General features: G+C 37.8%; 2 protein-coding genes across 4 annotated transcripts in view; both read left to right on the plus strand.

Annotated features, from left to right (window-relative positions):
* LOC130417081 (NACHT, LRR and PYD domains-containing protein 12-like) overlaps positions 1–16,629 on the plus strand; it is an 89,807-nt gene that overhangs the window by 8,390 nt on the left and 64,788 nt on the right. The window lies entirely within an intron of this gene.
* On the plus strand, positions 1,111–11,215 carry LOC130417082 (protein NLRC3-like). The gene is made up of 3 exons (XM_056742390.1): positions 1,111–1,362; positions 7,052–7,064; positions 9,414–11,215. The coding sequence occupies exons 1-3, from the start codon at positions 1,111–1,113 to the stop codon at positions 11,213–11,215; spliced, it is 2,067 nt and encodes a 688-aa protein (XP_056598368.1).

The raw sequence follows: 16,629 nt of genomic DNA on the forward strand, positions 1-16,629 counted from the left end.
TGAAATGTCCCAAAGTGTTTGCTTTTCATTTTGTTTCTTTGCAAAACTTTGGACAACAGCCAGTTTCCTACATCTGTGACTGTAACACAAAATATCACTTTCTGGGGTGATAAATCACAGACATTGTTTTGTTCATTTGAGGTCATATTATCATTAAGTGTTAACTTTGCTCTTGTGTTTTGTCATCAGAAGTGTGTGAGATAATTATTTCTTGTGAACTTTCAGTTAGAGATTAGATCATTTTACTGGAAAAATGTTAACAAACAAGTTCCTTTACCAACTGCTTCTGTTTCAGAGTCAAATACTATCTTGAGTTGTTAGTGTGACAGGTTAAAGTCTAAAAACACTTGTTTGGGTGTAGTGGAGTAGGCGGGGCGAGACCGTGGTTCGAGACCGGTGAGTAATTGTTAATGAGCGCCAGCTGTGCGTGCACCGGTCTCGAATCACGGTCTCGCCCCGCCTACTCCACTACATTGCGGATTATTAGTTTACTACACAAGTCATATTTTGCAGCTTTAAAAAAAACAGAAGTACACTTCAGGTACAGGAAGATTGAATTTGAACTATGACCTCAGACAGATTTGATAATGTAACTCCCAAAGTTTTGGTCATCAGTATTTATGTGCTGTTTATTGTCATAGAATATTGCAAATGTGACTCTAATATGTGAAATATAAAACAATAAGATGATCTATTCAGATGGTTTTTCTTACAGTAATGTTTCTCCTTTAATGAACACAAAGTGGGTGTCAGTCATTCATTTAATCATTTCTGTCCAGCACTCTTCATGTCTACGCACAATAGAACACAGTTTCATTAGGTCTATAGTCAGTTTATGGTGTGTGGGCTAGATCAGACAGAGAACACAGGTGTACACTGAACTCAACTTTACTACAGTATTTGATTCACATCATCAAATAACTCCTGATAAACATATTGAATGTGTTCTGTCAGTATGAACAAAGAGAGACACATTCAGAAGATCAACAGCTCACTGTTAATTTTAAACAAATTCTTGGATTGTTATTTACACAGCAACATCATCTGATCTCCAGAAACTGTCTGAGATGTTTTTCTTCTCGTCCTGCAGAAGTGACTCAGTGCTGGATGATGGCGTCTGTTAAGAAGCTCCTCATAGACTCACTGTATGATTTGGATAAAGCTCAGCTGAAAAGGTTTCGGTGTTTTCTGAGGGATGATTATAAGTTTCCAGCTTCTGGACTGGAGGAAGCAGATGTCTTAGATACAGTAGATAAGATGGTGGAGCGTGAGAAACATGAAGGAGCTGTGAACATCACACTGGACATCCTGAAGAAGATAAATCGGAACGACCTGAGTGAAGAACTAGAGAACAAACTCAAAGTAAAGAAAGGTACAGAAAATGAGTTTCATCTGATGTTAAAGTTCATGAGTCTGTTATTCTCTCTCCTTCATTTGACAGTAAAGCTGTTGATTGTGATTAAAGTGAGTTCAGAAACAGACTGAAGAACATCTTAAAACAGAAACATGAACGCTTATTGAATGGTGATGTAGAGACTGAACTGTATCAGTCTGGATAATGTTAAAACTGATCTCTACATGCTGGAGAACAAGACTGATGGAGCAGTGACATCACACATACACATATCACATTATTTTTCTGTTCCATCTTCAGTCCACACAAACAGTTTCCCTCAGATCACATACAGTAAAGAATAACGACCTTCAGAGGACTCAGATCTGGATTAAACACACACATGAGCCACAACTGAGCCAAATATCAGCCGAGAAAATAACTTATAACTGAACCAGAACAGAACTGAAATGAATTATCTTTCAGTAACAGTAGTGTTTCACTCAGAACTCTTGATAAGGAATCAATTTGATGAAGAAATAAATGACTGTGAGGTTAAAGCATTAAATGAGTCATGACAAGATTTTCCGTGATCTTTTCACATATAAGAGGTTTTGGTATCTAGGGAGCCCTTTTAGGTACATGGTGGTGGAAAATTTTATTTTTTAAAGCTTTTGCGTTATCTCGAAAACACATTTGCGTTATCTCGCAAAACTTTTGTGTTCTCTCGCAAACATATTTACATTATCTCTCAAACCATTTTGATTTCGGACAAACACTTCATGTTTAATGTCCTGCTGGCTGAGACTAGCTCGTAACCATTGGTTTATAGACTCAGATTCCCGGACTAATAACTAGTGAGCTAAATGTTCTTATAACACAAATGACACCTCATTCTACGTATCGTAAACAATGAACTTGAACCTGAGACAAGACGGAAGGGATCCTCTATAAAGGGCAAAACCCGAAGATCATTAGGCTACTAAAAATAGTAATTAACTTCAGTGCTACATAATGTAGTATAACTAAACCAGTTTAGATTCAGCAGGAGGCCATTAATGTACAATCTAAATGTTGGTGAGACTACAGTGTGTAACATTTAAGTTATTAATGACAATTTTTTTAATAACGGTTTTTGGATTTACAGTCACTTTGTAGACGGTCTCTTTGGACTACCCCATGTCACCTGCTCATGTAGAGATACATTTACATTCTCATTTTGAGGAAGACTAGGTTGTTGATCCTTGTCTAAGGAATAATGTGTTGTTTGTGTTATAACAACGTTTAGCTCACAAGTTATTGGTCCGGGAATCTAGTATGATCCGCTCCATTGTTAATGTATGGAGCGGAATAAAAGGGCACACCACCACCATGTCCCTAAAAGGGCTCCGTAGGTATCCTTAAGAACATCCGAGCAAGTGTAGTAACTTAAAAACTTAAAACACCAACGTCCAGGTCTTGTCACTACTTATTTATGTGTTAATTTTTTATGGACTAAACGAGAATCCAGCACACTGAAAGTTATTAATTTCATTTAAATAGTACTTTGCAACCGGTAATGACCCGTTCATACGTGAGTTTTTATTTAAATATATGTCAAATCATATGTAAATATTGCTGTTTCACTACACATGGTTCTAAGTTGTACCAAAAAATGGTGCCCATTTTGGTGCTATATAGAACCCTTTTTAGGTTTTATAGAACCTCAGAGGTGCTAAAAAGAACTATAACTTTATCAAAACAAAATAGGAGGGGTTGTAATTTAGTTATTTTTGTTAATTAATTCAATTAATTTTTTACAGATTTTACGATTTTCTATTTCAGTTTTAGCTTATAAAAACAAGAAGCAAGACATGCAAATCAAGTAATACTTTTATTTCCTATTGTTCACATCATTAAATGTCATGCAACATTCAATATATTTGAACATATTAATACCTTTCATAATCTTGCATTGGTGCAAAGCAGCTGTACAGAAAAAAAACATATAAGCCCTAAACAGAGACATAGGAAAAGTAAAGAAATAAGTTTAAGGTTATTTTAGCAGAAAAATAATAGAAATGTGAGAACATAAAAAGTATTGAAATAAAGTATAAATATTACCAGGAAAATTATAAAAATACATGATTACTATTTAAAGTTAACTTGTCAGCAATTTTATACAGCTAGCACTACAGCCATGAACTCAGACAAGCAATACAATGATTTAATATTATATTGTTTTCTGTATTAAGTGGCAGATAAGTACATGCATTATTATTATTTATTTGAGTTTCTGGCCAAACAAAAGTAGGGTTTGGTTCTGGCATGGGGCACAGATTTGCAGACCATGATCATCGCAGATTCCCACCACTTTCGATCTATGGCTGTGGTGATCATCCTTGAGCATTAGACTTAACCAGGGCTGTGTCTGTCAGGTGTTTTCAGGAGCCTGAAAATGAGACCTGAAGACAAAACAAATAGTTAGTGTAGAGGTCACTCTCATATGTTAAAATGATGTCTTGGCAGAAGTTATGTTGAGCTGACTCCTGCAGTATAAACATGTTTTTGGTAATAAAGATAATGTTTGGCTAAAGGTTTATTTGAAACTTTGATTACTTACCTTTGAATGTGTCACTGAGTTAGCCTCAACCGTCACAGTCAGACCTGCAGTGGTTTAGAGCTTTGCTTATAAGTCACCTTAAATAGAGACATGTACATATATGTACTGTTAGAACACACAAAACTTAATTTCCAAAATTATTTCAACTGTAACTTGCTCAACTCAACTCAACTTTATTTATAGAGCGCTTTTTACAATTTTCATTGTTACAAAGCAGCTGTACCTGAGACACATTGAATACAAGTATGAATTCTAAAGCAGCCCCCCCGGCCAGGCAGATAGTGCAAAACAATATGCAAACGGTGGTGAGGAACCCAAAACTCCCATCGAGGAAAAAAACCTCAGGGGAACCCAGGCCCAACCAGGGGATTCCAGTTCCCCTCTGGCAAAAGCTGCTGCCTCTGCACAAGCTCAACAGTGCTTGCACAACAAGGCTTAATAAAAATATAAAAATTAAAGATTATCATTAACAATCTAATAGCATTTGAAATGTTGTTGGAAAAACAAAGTTGTCGCGTCCTTTATCCAGCTCTATCCTCTTAGCTCTTGTCAGGTCACCACTTCCCATTCCCAGCTCTGCCATCAGGTCTGGGCATAAACTGCATCCTGCGGTAACCTTGGAACAAAGAGACAAGACTGGCTGAGAGTAGAGTACTGTTCTGCACTCTTTGATGCAACAAGTACATCATTTGTTGTTGGATGTGTTCCTGGTTCCGGTTTATCTAAATAATGCAGCCTAAATCCTCTGAGGATTAATATTATGGAGGTGTAGTGTATGCAAGAATAAAAAGATGAGTCTTTAGTCTAGATTTAAACTGACAGAGTGTGTCTGCCTCCCAGACCGTGCAGGGAAGAATATTCCAAAGTTTAGGCGCTAGATAAGAAAAGGATCTACCACCTGCACTTGATTTTGAAATTCTAGGTATTACCAACTGACAGGATGCCTGAGAGCGTAATGTACGTGGAGGTCTGTAATACAATAGAAGTTCATTCAAATATTTCGGCGCTAGGCCATGTAGGGCTTTATAGGTAATAAGCAAGATCTTAAAGTTAATGCGATGCTTTATAGGTAACCAGTGCAAGGTTGACAGAACCGGGGTTATATGCTCATACTTTTTTGTACGTGTAAGAACTCGTGCTGCCGCGTTTTGAACGTAGGGCAACCACCTAGAAGTGCATTACAGTAATCTAGTCTTGATGTCATGAATGCATGAATTAATTTCTCTGCATCTGACAGTGACAGCATATGACGTAATTTAGATATATTCTTAAGATGGAAAAATGCAATTTTACAGGTGTTGGCGACATGGCTTTCAAATGACAGAGTACTATCGAATACAACGCCAAGATTCTTAGCTGATGACGAGGATTTTATGGAGCATCCGTCAATCGTTAAGCAGTATTCTTGGTTGTTACGCATAGCATTTTTTGGTCCAGTAAGTAACACTTCTGTTTTGTCCGAGTTTAGTAGTAAAAAATTGTTACTCATCCACATTTTTAAGTCAACTATGCAATCCTTTATTTGATGGAACTGCTGGGACTCATGAGGCTTCGAGGAAATATAAAGTTGAGTATCATCAGCATAACAGTGAAAGCTTATTCCGTGTCGCCTTAATTATATCTCCTAGAGGTAGCATGTACAATGCGAAGAGCAGAGGCCCCAAGACTAAGCCCTGTGGTACACCGTAATGGACTTGTGATTTGCGGGACACCTCATTGTTTATTGCTACAAATTGAAAACGGTCGGATAAATAAGACTTAAATCAGTTCAGTGCTAATCCGTTAATGCCGACGTAATGTTCGAGTCTATGTAGAAGTATGCTATGGTCAATGGTGTCAAATGCAGCACTGAGGTATAGCAGCACCAATAACGAAATACAGCCACGGTCAGACGCTAAAAGCAGATCATTTGTAACTCTGATCAAAGCAGTCTCTGTACTGTGACATGCTCGAAATCCAGACTGGAATTCATCATTAATGTCATTCTTTTGGAGGAAGGAGCATAATTGAGTTGAAACTACTTTTTCCAGAACTTTAGATATAAAAGGTAAATTCGATATAGGCCTGTAATTCCCTAGTTCTTTAGGGTCGAGTTTTTTTTTTTTTAAAAGAGGCCTTATAACAGCCACCTTATATGCTTTAGGCACATGTCCTAATGTCAGAGATGAGTTAATAATACTGAGAAGAGGATCTATAATTTCTGGGAGCATTTCTTTCAGTAGTTTTGTAGGTATAGGGTCTAGCATGCATGTTGTTGATTTAGATGATCTAATGATTTTAGACAGTTCATCGTGATCTACTGTAGAAAATAATTGCATTTTCTCCTTAGGGGTGCTGCAGTTAGTTTGTTCAGAGGATTTCAGTACAGGTTGCATTGTTATAATTTTTTCTCTTATATCTTGGATTTTACTCGTGAAGTAGTTCATAAATTCATCACTGTTATGCTGATAATCAGAATCTGACGTCGATGACGATTTATTTTTTGTTAATTTAGCCACGGTGTTAAATAAAAACCTAGGGTTGTGATGGTTTTCCTCTATTAGTGTTGAAAAGTAGCCGGATCTAGACGTTTTTATGGCATTCCTGTAATTTTGAGTACTATCCTTCCATGCTATACGAAATACCTCTAAATTAGTTTTCTTAAAGTTGCGCTCCATTTTCCGGGACGCTTTTTTTAGAGTCTGAGTGTGTTCATTATACCACGGTGTTGGGCTGCTATTTTTAATTTTCTTTAAACGCAGAGGAGCAACTGTGTCTAATATTTCCGAGAAAGTAGAGTTAAAATTTTCAATAGTAGTGTCAAAGTCGTCAAAGTTTTTACTCATGCTAGATATTTGAGACAATTCAGGCAGATTATCGAGAAACGCATCTTTGGTAGTTGAAGTAATCGTTCTACCATATTTGTAACAAGGAGTTTGATTTGCAGCCGTAGGCCATTGAAGCAAACATAATATCACATAATGATCCGAAATGTCTTCACTCTGCTAAACGATTTTAACATCGTCCACATTTATACCATAAGAAAGTATTAAATCTAAAGTATGATTACGAAGGTGAGTGGGTCCTGACACATGTTGACTAACGCCCATGGAGTTAAGAGTTATTTTGAAAGCCAGTCCCAAGGCGTCTGTATACTTTGCCTACATGGATATTAAAGTCACCGACGACAAGGACTCTATCTGCGGCCAGTACTAGTTCTGATAAGAACCCACCAAAATCTTTAATAAAATCTGTGTGGTGCCCTGGAGGCCTATATACAATAGCTAGAATAAATTTTAAAAATGTTTTGTCCTTAGTATTAGGGGTCGATACGTGAAGTACCATGACTTCAAAAGAATTGTATTTAAAATTAGACTTCTGAGAGGTGATAAGAGAATTATTGTAAAGTGCAGCGACACCTCCCCCTCTACCTTTTAGACGAGGCTCGTGTTTATAGTAATAATCATGGGGAACGGATTCATTTAGAGTAATATAATCATCTGGCTTTAGCCATGTTTCTGTCAAACAAAGCATGTCTATTTTATGATCGGTTATCAAATCGTTAACAAAAAGTGCTTTATTTGAGAGAGATCTAATATTAAGGAATCCGAGTCGTAACAGTTGATTATCTGTATTTTGTTCATGTTTGATTTGTTTAACGTTTATTAAATTACTTTCAAGAGGTTTACGCAATATCTTACGCTAATCCGGGGGACAGACACAGTCTCTGTTTTATGTTGTTTGTAAAAAGGGATTATTACATGTTGTATATTTTGTGTATTCTGTAACGAGAGACGGCAAGCAGACAGTTGGTTAAACCATTCTGTCTCCTTCCTGACCTGGGCCCTAGGTAGTCAGACTTTAGCATTATTAAGACTGTGAGCCAAATTTCTAGAGAGGAGGGAAACCCCATCCCAGGAGGGATGGAGACCATCTCGTTCCAACAGGTCAGGTCTGCCCTCAAAACTCTTCCAGTTATTTATAAAATCTATATTATTCTGCAGGCACCACTCAGACAACCAGCCATTTAGTGATGATAATCTGCTATAAATCTCATCACCACGGTACGCAGTAAGGGGGACAGAGAATATTACAGTGTCTGACATCGTTTTTGCGAGCTCACACACCTCTTTAATATTATCTTTAGTGATCTCCGATTGACGGAGTCTAACATCGTTTGTGCCTACATAAATAACAATCTTACTGTATTTACGATTAGCCTTAGCCAGCACATTTAAATTTGACTTGATGTCAGGCGCTCTGGCTCCCGGTAAACATTTGACTATGGTGGCTGGTGCCTCTATGTTAACGTTCCGTACAATAGAATCACTGATCACTAGGGCACTTTCAGCAGGTTTCTCAGTCGGTGCGTCACTGAGCGGGGCAAACCTGTTCGAGACTTTAATCGGAACGGTTGAGTGATGTTTTGTCCTGCGACTATGCCGTCTCACCGTCACAAAGTTTCCCAGCTGCAGGGGATTTTCAACCAGAACCGAGCTGTGTGCGCTAACATTGCTCGCATCCGAAGTGTTTTCTACAGTCCTAACACTCTTACTATCCTCAAATAAAGATTGCTATCGTTTTAATGTGGAAAGGATATCAACTTGAAGAAATATGAATATATCGCCTTTAAAACATTCAGTTTGACACAGTTGTCAGACTTCTGAGCTGATCTGATACTTGGTTGGCACCACGAGAAATACCCGTCTCTTTCAAGTTCACTCCCAGCACAAGGTCATATACAAACTCTGAAATATCAATAAATAAACCTTTATACAATTTGAACACACATACTGTGGAAGAAACATGAAGGTAATGTTCATGAAAATATTTTAGAAAATTGGTTTATGGAAGTTCAACCTGTAGAAGTAAATATAATATAGATATAATATTTGTGATATAGATATAATATTTGTGATAAATATTGAGTAGAGTATATACATTTTAACTATCCTAAATAATTGGTAAAGCAGATTCCCATTAATTATTTAACAATAAAATATTTTAATTAAATTAAAAAAACATAAAATACACAATTAAAAACATTCCGAAGCTTACCTGTGGGGTGTCAGTCTGCAGGCACCTCAGCAGGACTGTTAAATCAGGACTTTGATTGAGGACAAACAACCAATCAGGAGGCAGCTTCTAAATGACTGATTTAATTTAAACCAAAAATGGCGGGAATAAAGAACCCTTTCCTAATACAAAGAACCATTTCAGCTGAAAAGAGGTTCTTCAGAAGACATGTTTCTAAGTAATACATTTATCATCATTAAAGAACCTTTTATGAACCATTTCTTTAGAGTTTACTGTATGGGCTCAAACACAAAATAAACAATCAATTAAAAAACTCAATAGCTTTTAAAGAGAATGTAGTCTTACGCAAAGCAAGATGGGAAGGGAATCCCTCTCATTGAGTAAATGAACAGTAATGCTGACACAGCAATGTAATGTCTTAAATGATGGAGGATTTAATCTTCTTGTTGTTTTGCTTTAAAGGTGCAGTTGACAGTAAAGCTGTTGATGTGGATTACGGTGAGTTCACCAACATACTGAAGAAGTTATTAAAACAGAATTATGAGAGAATATTGGACGGTAATTCAGATACCAGCCGTCAGAGATACCTGGAAGATATTTACACAGATCTCTACATAATGGAGAATGAGACGGGTGGAGTAGTGAATTTACATGAAGTGAGACAGATTAAATCAAACAGAACTGCTGCTGATGACACGTCAGTCATGTGTAATGACATATTTAAAGTCCAGCGTGATACAGGTCGACAAAACAGAAAAGTGCTGACGCTGGGCATCGCAGGTGTGGGCAAAACTGTCTCTGTCAGTAAATTCATCCTTGACTGGGCTGAAGGAAAAGAAAATCAGGAAATCGTCTTTATTTTTCCTCTGGCTTTCCGTAAACTGAATCTGATTTCAGGAAACCGCAGTCTATTGGAACTGATAAATGAAAACTTCTTTAGTTCTGATAAACAACTGTCATCACTGCCTAAAGAAGAAGGTAAAGTGATGTTCATCTTTGATGGTCTGGACGAGTGTCGCTTCTCTTTGAGCTTTAAGAACAGTGAGGGATTTACAGATGTTACTAAAGAAACTACATTGGATGTCGTAATAACAAACCTGATCAAGAAAAATCTGATTCCCTCTGCTCTCATCTGGATCACCTCTAGACCAGCAGCAGCCCACCTGATACCTCGACTCCACATTGATCAGGTGACAGAGTTACGAGGATTCAATGATGAGCAGAAGGAGAAATACTTTAAAAAAAACAGCAAAACTGACATGTCAGAGAGAATCATCTCACACATCAAGACATCCAGAAGTCTGTACATCATGTGTCATATTCCCGTCTTCTGCTGGATCTGTCTCAATGTTCTCCAGCCTCTGATCACTCAAGAGAATCAGGACAAAACTCCCACAACTCTCACAGGGATGTACATCTACTTCTTACTCTCTCAGATGGAACAGATGAGAGCAAAAGAACAAAATGACGATCTTCCTCAGACTTTCGAAGATGTTGTTCTGAAGCTCGGGGAACTGGCCTTCAAACAGCTTCAGAAAGGAAATCTGTTTTTCTATAAAGAAGATCTTGAGGAATGTGGGCTGGATGTCCGTGACGGTTTGGTTTTCTCTGGGTTATGCACTCAGATGTTTCAGGCAGAAAAGCCAGTTTCTGGGAGAAAGGTTTTCAGTTTTGTACATCTCAGTGTTCAGGAATTCCTCGCTGCTCTTTACGTGCTTCTCATTTACAAAAACAAAAAAACAAACCCATTCCGACTCACTCTGCGAAACAAACTAAAAATGACATTCAAGAAAAATTCACTGGTTGACCTTCATAAGACTGCTGTTAAAAATGCTCTTCAGAGTAAGAACGGACACCTGGATCTTCTCCTGCGGTTCCTCATGGGTCTCTCTCTGGAGTCAAATCAGAATGAGCTGAAAGAACTTCTGCCCTCAATGAAGATCAAAGCAGAAGACATGAGACAGACTTGTGAATATATCAAACAGAAAATTAAGAATGAAGAATCATCAGAGAAGAGCATCAATCTCTTCCACTGTCTGAATGAACTGAAGGATGATTCACTGATCACAGAAATCCAGAAGTATCTGAATTCAGAAGATCTTTCAGCACAAGATCTCTCTTCTGGTCAGTGGTCTGCTCTGGTGTTTGTGCTGCTGATGTTTGAAGAGACTCAAGAGATGTTTGAGATGCAGAAATACAGACGATCTGATGAAGCTCTGATTCGACTTCTGCCAGTGATCAGAAACACCAGAAGAGCTCTGTAAGATTCATCTCTACATGCATTCGTATCAACACAACACTGACACACTTGAGTAATCTGTTATAATGAAACTTTACATCAAACAACATGTATTACTGTAAAACATGATATTTCTAAACCTGGACAATGTTTTTCCCTAAATGTTTGAATTAAATGTAGGTTGTGCATTAAATATTATAATAAAAGTTATATTAGTTTGTCTGTAGATTGACAACCGCGGCCATTTTTTGTCCCTGAATTCATTGTTTAAATTAAGTTATCAGAATATATGAACAATCTCAATATTAACACAAACAAGTATTTGTGTTCAATTCTTATTTGTAAACACATGTGATGCTTTTAGCTTTACTGCAGCTGTTTGTTCACATGATTTGTGTGTTTTATGTATGTGTTGTCTATTAAAGCACTAAGTATTTCATTTGAATGTGTTGCTTGTGTTTTTCCTGCACACAGTCTTCAGAACTGTAATCTGACTGATGAGTGTTGTGTAAATTTGTCTTCATGTCTACAATCATCATCGTCTCTGAGAGAGCTGGACCTGAGTAACAATGATCTGAAGGATTCAGGAGTGAAGCTGATCTCTGATGCTACAAAGACTCACAACTGTCAACTACACACCCTGAGGTCAGACACTATACTAACATAATTGAACATGATTTTGGAATGTTTTTTATCTTTTAACTCAATACAGGTCAAATAATCTCTATTAATACATGTGTCAGGTTCTTAGAGGTCATAAAGCATCTGGCCCACACCACGTCTCAATCAGGTCGAGCTAAAGCGTCACTTTCCCAGGAGTAAGTAGCTGAAATATAGGAATACTACATGAAAAGAAGTGAGTTCTAGACCTTAGAAAGTAAAGCAGTAAAAGAGGTCTTATAGAGTCCAGCCGCTCCCACAGAGGTGTTAGTGACCCATAGTGTCCATTTTCACACTTAGACAGTTCACCAGGAATGGTGTGGGTTTGTGGTGAAACTGCATATTACCATTTAGATGCAGGGGAATGGAAAGGTTGTTGTTATGCTGCTATTTTGTCCACAGGAACTAGCATAATGGAAAAGACAAATCTGGACACATCTCTGAATAGACATAAAAGGGAAGTAAAACTGCCAAATTATTAAGCAGGCCATAAGATTAGTGATCCATGGACTACTCCTTGGGAAAACGTGGGATGGTCCCTAGCAGGTTTGTTTACAGGAACCGGTACTACTGTTGCTCTGAATAAAATTAATGGTCTGGCATGGCAAGTTCTTTCTTTGGAAAATGACACAGCACAAGCTTTAAACTTAATCTCTAACGAATTAAAGAAAATGAGAGTTGCAGTCGTGCAACATAGACCTGCTTTGGATATATTAACAGCAGAGAAAGGAGGAGTGTGAAAAATGCTAGGAGTATCTTGTTGTTTTTCAATTCCAGATTATGCAGACAATATCACCGACGTTGTGAAGCACATGAGAGAATCAGTTCGTGAACCCACACCGGTAGATGCAACATGGTTTCAATGGTTGGACAGCCTATCCGGGGGATGGGGATATTGGATAACCAGTACAGTAATTCCAGTTGTGATGACCATCTTAGCCTTGTTATTATTTTTGCCATGCATGTTGCAGTGTGTGGTGGGATGTGTTAAAAGATCTGTTACTTCCTTTACAACCAAAGGAACCGATCGAATGATGTTAGCAAAAAGAACGACTGACGTCAACCAGGCTATGCTGGTTAGACGCACATCTAAAGGTTATCGTCCGAAAGATCAGAATCAAACTTGGGGATCCATATTTGATCATAACAGCGATACGGACGAGGATGATATTGATTGTGTTCAAACGCAGGAGTTAGAACCAGAACCAATACCGATGATAGAAGAACCAAGAAATGTTGATGGACGTGACAATGTAATGGAAGGAGATAATGGGCTTGACGATTCGGTAATTGAGATTGGCACGGTAGATGATGAAGAGTAGATATAATTATGTTTATGTTTTCGTTTTTATTGAGGGTGATTGGTGTTGTTATGTTTTTATTACAAATCAGTCCGATTGATCTTTTACCTCAAAGAGCAGCTTGCAAACCAGAAAACCACATAAAAATACGCAAAGGCAACTATCCTTTTATTAAAAATTTTGTATTAACCTTTTGATTAACCTTTTGTACTACTCTATATATATTTGTTCTTTAAAGGGACACAGGACTGCTTGTAAGACCGTTGGTCTGAAAGTGGCCATTGTGAGAATCTGGATTTCGTCCTGTCCTCTACAAATATTGCATCTGTGTTTAATACAAAGTTCATGTATCATATGTATTCATTCCTATTAATTCCTATTAATATTAGCTTCTATTCATATAAGATGTGCCTTTCATTCTTGTTGTTTAACCTCGTTGGAAGTTCTATCATGTCATGCTGTCTTATGTTGATATAAGTATCTGTTGTTCTCCATATCAAGGTTCCTAATGATGCCTATGGACGATTGTTCTGTTATTGTAATATTGAATATGTAATCATATCTGATTGTTCAGGATGAAAGACTAAACAGAAAGTCTGGTGATTTTCCACTGTTTTGGTGGTTTTATATGACGCCTCCTAAAACAAAATTATAAGTATTAGTCCTAAAACAATAAACATTGGACTCTGATTGAACAAGCACTTGTGTCTGTGTCAAACTTTGTCTCCTGGATCCAGAAACTCTGTGTGTTCCGTCGACTAGACTCTTCAACCGTAGAATATTGTTAGACAAGGGGACATAAGAAGTTTACATTCTTTCAGAGAGAGAGATAGATAGACTGGCATTCTAGATATTTAATCTGAATGATAAATCTCTCTCTCTCTCTCTCTCTCTCTCTCTCTCTCTATGTCTCTCTCTCTCTCTCTCTCTCTCTATCTCTCTCGCTTTATTGGCATGATATTTCAAATATAGTATTGCCAAAGCATTTTGCAAGTAAATATGACAGTATCACTGTTGACTTACATCACTGCAATTACCTTCAAATAAACAGTCTGTAAATCTATAAAAATAAATAAAAGTGCATGAGGAAAATAATTAAAATACATTTTTCCATAAAATAAAACATATTTCATGAATTATCCTTTTCGTATAAGGTGAATAGTATATACATATTTTGCAGTATAAATATATGTCAAATATTATAGAGAATCTTACTATAGAGGTTGTCAGACATCCAGCCACTCCAGCTCCAGGACTTCCTTTAAAAAGTCCAATCAGAGTGAGCCTTATATCACCGAAAAGGTCATGTTGTGCAGTTTAATATGAGGCAAAGCTCAAGGCGTTGTGTTGTTCGCAGCCTGAGACAACAGGTATCAAATAGGTCAACAGCCAATCTGCCCTCTTCTGTGAGTCGAGGCTAAGACTGAAACCCATGTGCAAGATGTTAACCTGGTCTCACCCAAAAACTGCAGAGAATACTGCTTGATTTGGGTATATTGTAATGATTAATATTACCTTTCCCTTTGTGCTAAATTAATGTGTTTGGCCTTGATGGAAAGGGGGGATTCATGGCTACAATTTGTTGTATCACAACTGAACTTCTGAGTCTCATATACGCTCGAGAACAGGGGTGAAATGAGGCCTTTTCGAGGTCATTCAGGTCAAACTGATAATTTTGGTTTGAAAATGGCCCAATATTCGTGTAGACGGCCCAACTGAGAAAATCTTAATAGCTCAGATTCACAACTGAGAAAATCTTAATAGCTCAGAGTCTTAATAGCTTTCTTCTCACTGGAGTTTGGTGTGGAGGTCAAATTCTTTTTTTAATTATTCATCATATTTATACTTGAGATGTTTGTCAATCTCTTTGTATATGTCAGGGTTGTGTTTCGAGTCAGATTTAGCTTGAGTTTCATTTATTAGCTGGGCTGTGAGTATGTTTAGAGGATGAGATACTGCGGGGCTTTCATTAGCAAGTAAGGCTTTATATTGAATGGCTGCATAATCTATGCTTTGAATTGATATATAATATTTGTGTTTGAAGCAATGTTGAATGTGCATCAGGTATTAGATGACGGACGTTTGGAGATAAAATACAGGTATCAATCTGCCCTCTTCGGTGAGTCGAGGCTAAGACTGAATCCCATGTGCAAGATGTTAACCTGGTCTCACCCGAAAACTGCACTGAGAATACTGCTTGATTTGGGTATATTGTAATGATTAAAATTACCTTTCCCTTTGTGCTAAATTAATGTGTTTGGCCTTGATGGAAAGGGGGGATTCATGGCTACAATTTGTTATATCACAACTGAAGTTCTGAGTCTCCTATACACTCGAGAACAGGGGTCAAATGAGGCCTTTTCGAGGTCCTCAGGTCATTCAGTAAAGCTTAGCTGTTATCAAACAATCTGTATTGTAAAGCACAATATAAATAAAGGGAATCAAATAAATGAATCAATGGATTAAGGGAAATTTATTTTTAAAACGGTACAGAAATATGTATAGCAGCTTTGTAGAAATACATTTCAGAAATGTACATAAAAAAATACAGTTAGTTAAGCATGTCGAGTCGTCTCTTCACAAAAAGCGCTATATAAATAAAGTTGAGTTGAGTTGATAAGACAACAATGTGGTGGAGAATTACTATCAACATGGAGGAAGTCAATAAAAAGAAAAACAAATGGAAAGCAGATTAGCAACTGACCTTGTTTTACAGGTGACCTTGCTGTTAGACTTGGCCACTGGTTTTCTGATAGAAGCGAGGAGGTCGAGGTAGGCTTGGCACTTCCTGTAGAAGTCAGGATCTGCTGCAGCCAAGTTCAGATGGGTCTTCAAATACTGAACAAACCGGATCATGTTCTTGAGATAGTTTAGAATGGTTGATGGGCTCATTTCAGCGCGCCGGAGTTGGGTGAGGTAATCCTTGGTCTCAGTGGATTTAAGCAGGAAGTCCAAGCTAACTTCATCCCCACTTGGCTGGATGAACCACAGCATCCTGGATACGTTGTCTACCTGTGATGAAAGAAAAAGAGAAGTGTGAGATGCAGTGAGACAAAAAGCCACACACCAGCCATCCACACACAGACACCCCTAAAGCTGGGTTTTTATCTGAGTTCCCTTCTTTTATGGAACGTAATAGCTGCTCTACATGTGCTGTGCTACTATATATTAAAACATTTCCAGTTACAAAGAGCAATACGGAACATACTAAAAAGAAACGCAAATGGGATATATCTTACCTCCTGCTGGTAGTTTGGGACCTGCAGAGTGTTGATTAAGTAGCCCTTACTTTTACTTTTGCCATGTTCGGTCGCTTGGATCGGTGGTGCTGCCTTTGGAGCTGCTGTCTTCCGCCACCAAGATGCCACCAGCCGCTTCAGAGCTGCAACCGGCTGCTCCAGAAAGTTTATTGGCTGTAAGAACGGCAGCTGTGCTGATGGACGGCTCTTCAGACTCCAGGTCTGCCTGGTCAGAAGCA

The sequence above is a fragment of the Triplophysa dalaica genome, unplaced genomic scaffold, assembly GCF_015846415.1.
Source record: "Triplophysa dalaica isolate WHDGS20190420 unplaced genomic scaffold, ASM1584641v1 Contig12, whole genome shotgun sequence".
In the NCBI taxonomy this organism is placed as follows: Eukaryota; Metazoa; Chordata; class Actinopteri; order Cypriniformes; family Nemacheilidae; genus Triplophysa; species Triplophysa dalaica.

What these genes read in the sequence shown, in the direction of transcription:
- LOC130417082 (XM_056742390.1), top strand. Translation starts at nt 1,111, where the DNA reads ATGGCGTCTGTTAAGAAGCTCCTCATAGACTCACTGTATGATTTGGAT.